We start from the raw sequence: 8,909 nt of genomic DNA on the forward strand, positions 1-8,909 counted from the left end.
CTTAGACTGAGGTAAAGTTCACAAACTGGGATACTACTTCCAGATTTGCGGAGTTCGTAATCGTTTGTAAACAGGGCTGTTCTTAAACCGAGGTACCACTGTATTGGGATAAATTTGAACTGAAATGCTGGTGAATTTTCTTGAGGACCATCCTGAGACCTGCGGGTATAGAGCGGTATATAAATTCAGTAATAATAATAATAATAATAATAATAATAATAATAATAATAATAATAATAAACAAAAACAAAAACAAAAAAACCAAACCAAACCAAACCAAAATGCAAACTAATATGGGAATGTGGACAACTAAGTTTAAAACTGGCCAAGTGAAAAACTAAGAGAAACCAAAATTGATAGATTCATCCATCCCTAAATTTGCATTCCCAATCTTCGGCCTGAAGCAACAGTTGCACTCTACCTTAAGGTAAAGTTGTCCCAGAAGGAAAGGCACTACTGATGGCTTAATATTTTTCTACATATTAAATCCATTTATGCCAGTGTTCACTTCTCACACAATACACACTGAATCTTAAAATAATAATAATAACCAGGAAGTCCTTAATGCCAAGAAAATATTTCCTTTTGACAGAAATATTTTTCCAGAGTGATTGATTTAGAAGGGCTGAACTCATATTCAGTGCCTGAAATCCAGGAACCACCAACTGGGCTGGGATTCAAAATTATAAGAATAGCCATCTATTTTGGGGAGGGGTGTGGGTGATGCAATGAGCAGCGGAGGCAACTGCTTTCCTCACCTATCCCACAAGGGAAAGAGGAAGGGAAACATTTAAGAATTAGGGAAAAGAAAGCAAGGAGCTATTGAGTTACTGTCGTGAGCTCTGCTAGAAGCAGGATCAGAGTTTTCATTAGAAGGACACTTCACTTAGGAATTTAAATAAATCTTTCTCTTGAAAGCAATCATTTGATATGGGAGTTAGGAGAAAACAACGTAATAAATAATATGTTGGAGGATTGTGGGCAAGAAAGGCATGCAAACTCTCGGCATCCTAATTGAGGCCTTGGGTGGAAGTCAGATTCAACAGTGTTGGTTCAGTGTGGCTAGAAAGCTGTGAACATGGTCAACGTGGAGTTGCTACGTCCAGCAAATCATTAATCTGGCACCAGACTGAAGTGGTGCTCTGTATATTCATTCACCCTCAATCCATGCACTTTCCAGGATGAGAAGGAAAGGTCCCTAATGCCAACAGGTTGCCAATAGGCACATCCCTCGCCCCCCTGCATCTATGAAGCCTCTGAATGCCCACCACCGCCATGCCATCTTGGTCATGAAGTGGTGAGGGTAGCTACCATTTTCTCCCTTCAGAAATGCATAGAGCAGCAGAAGGAAACTGGAAGAGAGAGACTCTTTCCCACATCCTCTCCCAGCTTGGTCCACAAAAACTACATCTGTCTGACGAAATGACAGTGTTTTACAGCAACCAGTATGAGGGATGCGTTTGAGGAATTCCATCTTTGTGAATTCTGATACAAACTGACCTGGTCTGCGCTTCCCAAACTAATGTGTGGATCAGAACTTAATGGTCCACTATACTTTGCACTTCTCTGAATGGTCAAAAACTGGATCAAAATGCATTTTAGAAACTAGCACACTTTGAGCGCAAATATGTTGAAAATACATATTTAAATATGCCAGTCTCAGTCTCAGTCAGTTTTATTGCACATAGCCAAAGGCTGCTGCAATGTACACAGAATTATTTGACAATTAAAAGAAAATATACTGAATTGGTAAAAAAAGACTTAAAACATTTATATTATTAAAACATTACGTACGTATAAAAGTACCCCAATGTACAAATAAAAACATATTTAAATATGGTGTTTGTGTGCACAAAGATGAGTTTAATTGCTGGTTAAGGTGGAAACAGGACATACAAAAGTGGCACGAACCAGAAAGAGCCTATTTTGACTATCTAGCACTTGCCATGTTTTCACTTACGCTGAAGGTCAGAGCATTGGTTCTTCTAGTTCTGAAAATGGCTTTCCAAGGTCATAGGCAGTAGTCTTTCCCAGTTTTACTGTCTATGAACTTGAGATACCAGAGAATGGGTTAGGGACCATGTGTCCTGCCACTGTGCTACTGTTGAGTCTACTGTTAACTGCATGCTGCCCACACTAGAACTATTGACCAAAATTCTGAAATGACTTTCATGTGAATACTTTGCCCTTCAGCTTACTTCAGAATGATGGATTTAACTGAGCAGGGACGAAGGGAAGTGTAGACTTTTCTCTCTTTCTACCCTCCAATCAACCCCTTTGTAAATCATTCCTTTATTTTAAGGAAGAAGAAGAAGAAGAAATCATTAGAATTATGGACTCAACCAGAAATTAAATAACATGCTTTGCTTTTCCGATTTATTTTTTCCCCAATCAGCTGCAGTGCAACACCAAATGCAGGGCAAAACCAGGCAGAGCTACACTTCCTACCAAGTCATGGGCTGTAAACTCTGAACAAAGGGTGATCAGTAAAATAGCGTTGTGTATAACTTGTGCAATGTTCATAAAATAAATTAATGAACAAATAAATATTCTTTGATGGATCCGTCAGCTAGTTTCCCACAAATCCCCCTGCCCCTATTCTCAGGGGTAGCATGAATTGTGAGGGGAGGAGGATGACACTACTCCCACAGGTATCCCTGCCGAAATATCTTGCGCTGTGCAGTTGCTGAACCTCTGCAGTGTGAGTACATTTTACGCAATACTCAATGTCATCCACTTCTCAAGAAGTGGGAAGTATCAGAAATCAGTTCACTAAGCATTATTTACAGCTTCTGCATATATATATATATATATATATATATATATATATATATATATATATTCATTGCTATCAGTTGTGATGAAGATCGGGTTAATGCTTGAAATCATCATTGCATCCCTTCCCCACCCATGACATTTATAGCGTTCATTTTCTCAGGGAGGGTAAATTTAATCTTCTACACATTACCAGGAAAAGTGATGGCAGCACTTCTCTCCTTTGATGAAGTCGCCTTTATCAAATGAGGTTGCACCACCTACTTCACAAAAGGAGACTCGGCTTCTTTGAAAAGATCTGTGTCCACTTCTTGAGAAAAGGATAGCGGGCAAGATGCAAGGCTGCAAGCAGAGGCTGGTAATCAGTTTGTTCCTTTCTACTACTACTACTACTACTACTAATAATAATAATAATAATAATAATTATTATTATTATTATTTATTATTTGTACCCCGCCCATCTGGCTGGGTTTCCCCAGCCACTCTGGGCAGCTTCCATAGAAACCAAAAAACACTAAAATATCACACATTAAAAGCTTCCCTGAACAGGGCTGCCTTAAGATGTCTTCTGAATGTCAGGTAGTTGTTTATCTCTTTGACATCTGATGGGAGGGCATTCCACAGGGTGGGCGCCACTACCGAGAAGGCCCTCTGCCTGGTTCCCTGAAGCTTTGCTTCTCGCAATGAGGGAACCGCCAGAAGGCCCTCGACACTGGACCTCAGCGTCTGGGCAGAACGATGGGGGTGGAGACGCTCCTTCAGGTATACTGGGCCGAGGCCGTTTAGGGCTTTAAAGGTCAACACCAGCACTTTGAATTGTGCTCGGAAACGTACTGGGAGCCATAATCCATGGTTCTTTTCAGAATTCTCATACAGTTAGGCGGGGAGATAAACTCCAACCATACGCTTCTCCTGACACCCTCCTGATTCTCTCATAGCAGCACCCGAATCCAGCCTTTGCCAGACTGGTGCCCTCCAGATGGTTTGGACTACGATTCCCATAAGTCTCAACCAGCACAGCCAATGGCCGCAGATAATGGGAATTGTATTTCAGCAACATTTGGGCAGCACCAAGTTGGCAAAGGCTTTCTGAAGCCACTTCCCCTCAGGACAGTGGTTCAAAAGAGTGCAACACCCACATTTCTCAGTGACTTCCCCTTTCTTAGACTTCTCAGGCATTCCAATGATTTCTGCTTCTTTCCTCAGGCACCAAGGTATGGTTCTCCCTGAGGCAAAAGATGAAACACTTCCCCCTTCTTGCATGTAAACAAGCTAATCCTACTTTAACACCAGGAACATCCATCACACCTGAGGGCAGCAGACTAGCTTAGCATGACCAAGGCAAAGCAGGCGCTCCAACTGTAGGGGTGCCAAGGTGTCTTTGGCCCCCCTCAATATTTGTTGGAAAGGGGCTGGACACACACACCCCAAACGTTGGGGCCCCCAGTGCTCATTGCACCACAAATCGCAGCTTCAGTGACTGGCTCCTCCAGATGTCACAACGTCGTGTGACGCATGTCGGGCCCCCTCAATCTTGGGGGCAAATTGGCGCCTCTGTCCTAAACAATTATATAAGCCAAACTAGTACTTTTATTTACATGCCAAACATACACCTTAAGTTTTAAACTCGGCAATGCCTCCCTGATTTCTTTCTTTTGCACCTGATAACACTTGTGCAGCTTGTATACAACACACACAGAGTTGATAATGGAAGCAGAGAGTAAGCTATCCCTGCATCCTCCGAGTATATTTCACTATTTTACAAAGGACCGCTTGTTATTTAAAGGGTTCTCCTGTCTATGTTTGGTTTATGTCCAAAGGAGGGAAAGCAAAGAAGCTACCCATCGACGGTTAGCACCTGAGCAGGCACACAGGTCACCTGGTCAAATTTCTTCCCATTGGTCTGATGTATTATGTCTAAATTATAGTAATTATTCCTCAGTGTGCATCTACACATATAAAACATGTTATGTGAATGTCTCTTGTCTTTTGTGGCAACAAGCAAGTGACCTTCCTAATAGAGAGGGGAAGATGGAGAAGGTACCTTAAACCAAGTCAGACCAGTAGTCTGCCAGCCCAGTGCTGACCATTTTGCTTCAACTGGTACTTCTAAATGAAAAGCAAGCACTGTAAAACACTATGCTATGGATTCTCCTCTGGCGTTCATTTGCTAACAAATGCCGCACTCCCCAGCACATACAACATTAACTCAGCTGCTCAGCTTAGACAGCATTGGACTACAGTTGGTGGAGAAGCTGCAGCCCATCTTTAACATCCCGATGAATTGCTTGCTCCTTAATACTCACTATGACTTTGCTGAGAGCCAATCAAAATACTCAAATCTGCTTTGCAGGTAACTTCAGGCCTTCAAATCCAAAACAAATAGCTGCTCCATTTGAATTGGTTCTGGCCTTCTCAGAGATAGCATGCTCATCCCCAGTCGAGTGACTGTCAATTAGGATATATCATAACGCCAACCAGAAGATCGGAACCAAATATTTTGCTTCCTTAAGTTATCTTTCAATGCCAGCATGCTGCTAATTTTCCATTTCACCACAGGTGGGACAAGGCTCAAATATTTTATTATGCCTGCAGCACAAATAACTGCAAAACTGTCTTTCAACAGGCTTTGCATAATTTTCCTAAATACTTGCTTCACAATTTTAATAATAACCATCCATAGACATACCCAAATGCAGGTGTGCAACCAGAATTTCTCCCTCTGTCTCACAACTTGCTTTTGTTGTTGTTGGATAGCAATACAAGCCTCTTCACCTTTATAAGCATTTTCAAAAAAAAATCTACACCTATCCTGGGTTGCTGGTTCTCTGTTTGGATGGCAACAGTATCTCCAGAGCTATTATGGTTCTCGGCTGAACACCAGCCACATTTTCCTTGGTATCCATTACTTCCCAGGCTAACTTCTAGAGCTGATTTACTTCTGGGGACCTGAAACAGCTGCTGCAGATGTGTTAGTACACACACACAAACACTGTTGTGCTGTGGAGCAGCAGAAATGCTTTGAAACTGGTATAACCAATGGGTCACATTTTATTTCTTTTCAAAAGGTTGCTTTTTAAAAGTCACCTATAGGATTTTAGAGACCCAGAAGCCCTCTTCATGCATTTGTTAATCAATGTGTGAAGACATTCATGAGAAGATGCCTTGTACCTTACATATTAACACACACAACAGCCAAGGGGTTCCTGGGCACATTTGGATGTTTGCATGCAGCGCTTCCTCCATGGAGATGAAAATTCAGGTTGCTCAACATCCCCATCCACAAGGAGAAAGCCCCATGCATGTATATCCATACACATTGGTGGCCACCACCATCACACTGACACAGGTACACACCGGTGCCACCATGATGATGATGATGATGGGCACAACACAAATGTCCCAAACTAGGGGGTGGGGCTAGCTGCCACATGTTCAGTATCTACAGGTACCATATGGCTGAAGAGGGGCACAGAAGGGTCATTTCCCTGGCTCCGGTTGTTTAATGATGCATTTACATTCTTCCTGTTATCCATCCATAAGATAATATCCTTCACCTTCCAATAATCCCATGGTAACATCCATGCTGGAAGATCTAAAAAACCTATTTAAAGCTACTTGGAAATATTGCCATCAACCTTTTCAATTTATATATGGGTAGTGCTGTTGACAGAGTGAGTGGTCCCATCACACCTTGGAACTATGGCCATCTTTACCCAGCTCTTTCAGATACACCAGCATTTCCTGAGCATTTCCCCTACTCCCCTCTCAGAGCTACAATTCCTAGAGTGGTTTAGCAATCCAATCCCTCTTCACATGGAACTCTGGGGATTGTAGCTCTGGGAAAGGAATAGGGTTCTCCTAACAACCCACAGGCAATGACAAACCTAGATAGAATCTTAAAAAGCAGAGACATCTCCTTGCTAACAAAGATCCGTATAGTTAAAGCTATGGTTTTCCCAGTAGTGATGTATGGAAGTGAGAGCTGGACCATAAAGAAGGCAGATCACAGAAGAATTGATGCTTTTGAATTATGGTGTTGAAGGAGACTCTTGAGAGTCCCATGGACTGCAAGAAGATCAAACCTATCCATTCTGAAGGAAATAAGCCCTGAGTGCTCACTGGAAGGACAGATCGTGAAGCTGAGGCTCCAATACTTTGGCTACCTCATGAGAAGAGAAGACTCCCTGGAAAAGACCCTGATGTTGGGAAAGATGGAGGGCACAAGGAGAAGGGGATGACAGAGGATGAGAAGGTTGGATAGTGTCCGCGAAGCTACCAGCATGAGTTTGACCAAACTGCGGGAGGCAGTGGAAAACAGGAGTGCCTGGCGTGCTCTGGTCCATGGGGTCACGAAGAATTGGACACAACTAAACAACAACAACAACCCACAGCACCCCTTAAACTACAGCTCCCATAATTCTTTGGGGGAAAGCCATGACTGTTGAAAGTGGTGCCACAATGCTTTAAATGTATGGTATGAATGTTTCTTGTCACACAGTGGTTGTCCTGCATGAACCGCATATGCACATGGGAACCCATTCAACATTACCCCATAGTTGGGTTTTGCATGGGAAGGTCAGAAGTGCTGGGCAAATTGTCTTTCAGGGAAAGACAACATGATATGTCTTCTCATTGCAGACTTCATCATTCTAGAGACCCCATTAGCATCTAATGGCTCTATAAGTATCTGACGGACCCCAGTGTTCTTCAAAGCAAATATTTAAAAAGTTTATAACAAACTCTTCTTACATGCACTCAGAGATTCATTTCATCAGATACCAGTGTCCCAGAGATTCTGGCTTTGACAACTGTAGTAAGAAAAGGAAACAACACTGCTCAAGAAGCACAAAACACCTCCCCTGTCCCATTCACAATGTTAGCTTTCTTTGATCCGGCCTTCCTCTCCTCCCACTTTATTCATACAGATATGCGTCAGAGGCAGCCTGTCATTTGTCTATGAAGAACAGAGAGTTACCTGCATTGATAAGAGGGGCAGAGTCAGGATGGACTTTGAAAGGTTCACCACCACTGTCCATTGCCAATTTCCTCCAGTGCCTGGCCAATGTCCTTTTATGCTAACTGCCTTGCCCCCATGTGAAGTCTCGGGGCTTCATTCAGGTGTCCCTTTGCCCGGTTGCGTTTCCTTCCAGCTCCTAGCACAGCAAACTGGGCAGGCCTCCAGCATTTCCTGCACAAACACTCTTCACAGTTGAGCAGCCGTTAAAATGCCATCGCTTTCTCTCTCTCTCTCTCCCTCTTGCAATATCCTGGCTCCGAACTTCAGAAAGCACCGCGTCAACAAGCTGCTTCTTTCAACTTAACAATACAGCTGAGAGGTGTTTATGTTTATGCAGGAAGTAAACGCAACCTAGACCAATAGAGCTGCGCTGTGGGCTTGGCCTGGGGCTGGGGCTGATGGTGATTTCAACTGGAAACAGGAACTGAAAGTACACTCCCAGCCCCCTTCAACTCCCTTCGCCTGCAGTCTGCCTGGTTGTCTTCGGCAAATGCCTGGCTTCGCTGTACTGTGGTCATCCGTAGAAATATGTGTCAGCCTGATATGCTTGCTGTGGCATGTTAACTCATTGTCTATTGTCTATTGTCATATCTATCTATCATCTATCTATCTATATCTCTCTCTGTGTGTGATCATATTGCCTTCCTTTAAAAAAAAAAGTCTGAGAATTAAAAACATCTGGAAGGCCTTTGCAATCTATCATAAACAAGAGGAAATCCAAATCATGTGACTTCTAAGAAAATGATGCAAATTGAATTCCCTGCCAACATTTACAGTAATCTGTTTTTCTTTCACTTTGCCCCCCTCTTGCTTGTAGGAAGACGAGGGGAGAAAGCAGCAATAAGAAGGGAACTGCTTCAGACGCGAAAATATGCTAAGCTCAAGAACTGTTGCTTTATTAAGTCGGCTTAATCGTTTGGGGGTATGCTTGCGAATTGCAGGAGCAAACCGCTCAGCTAGATTCTGCACCTCCTTCCCCACCCTAGCCACCTTCTTTGTAAGGGACTTGTTGCAGAAGACGAGAAGCTATGAAGGGATCCTAACGCAGGCTGGCTTTGCAGTTTGGGGCTCTGTTCTTTATGTGTGATACATGCCCCCAAAAAGGGAGGATGCC

General features: G+C 43.0%; 1 protein-coding gene across 5 annotated transcripts in view; it reads right to left on the bottom strand.

Moving 5' to 3' along the window:
- LOC310679589 (uncharacterized protein) overlaps positions 1–8,400 on the bottom strand; it is a 260,057-nt gene extending 251,657 nt beyond the window's left edge. Inside the window, exon 1 of one of the 5 annotated variants that reach the window (XR_014512329.1) lies at positions 7,754–8,400. Coding sequence is in view for 4 of the 5 variants with exons in the window: in XM_083445117.1 (XP_083301243.1) it covers positions 7,754–7,814 (61 nt within the window). In the remaining variant the exon portion in view is untranslated. The remainder of the gene's footprint in view (positions 1–7,753) is intronic. The other 4 variants (XM_083445117.1, XM_083445118.1, XM_083445116.1 and 1 more) reach the window with 4 other exon arrangements.
- Positions 8,401–8,909: the final 509 nt, after the last annotated feature.

This window comes from Podarcis tiliguerta (genome assembly GCF_965153285.1).
Source record: "Podarcis tiliguerta genome assembly, chromosome: 6".
NCBI lineage: Eukaryota > Metazoa > Chordata > Lepidosauria > Squamata > Lacertidae > Podarcis > Podarcis tiliguerta.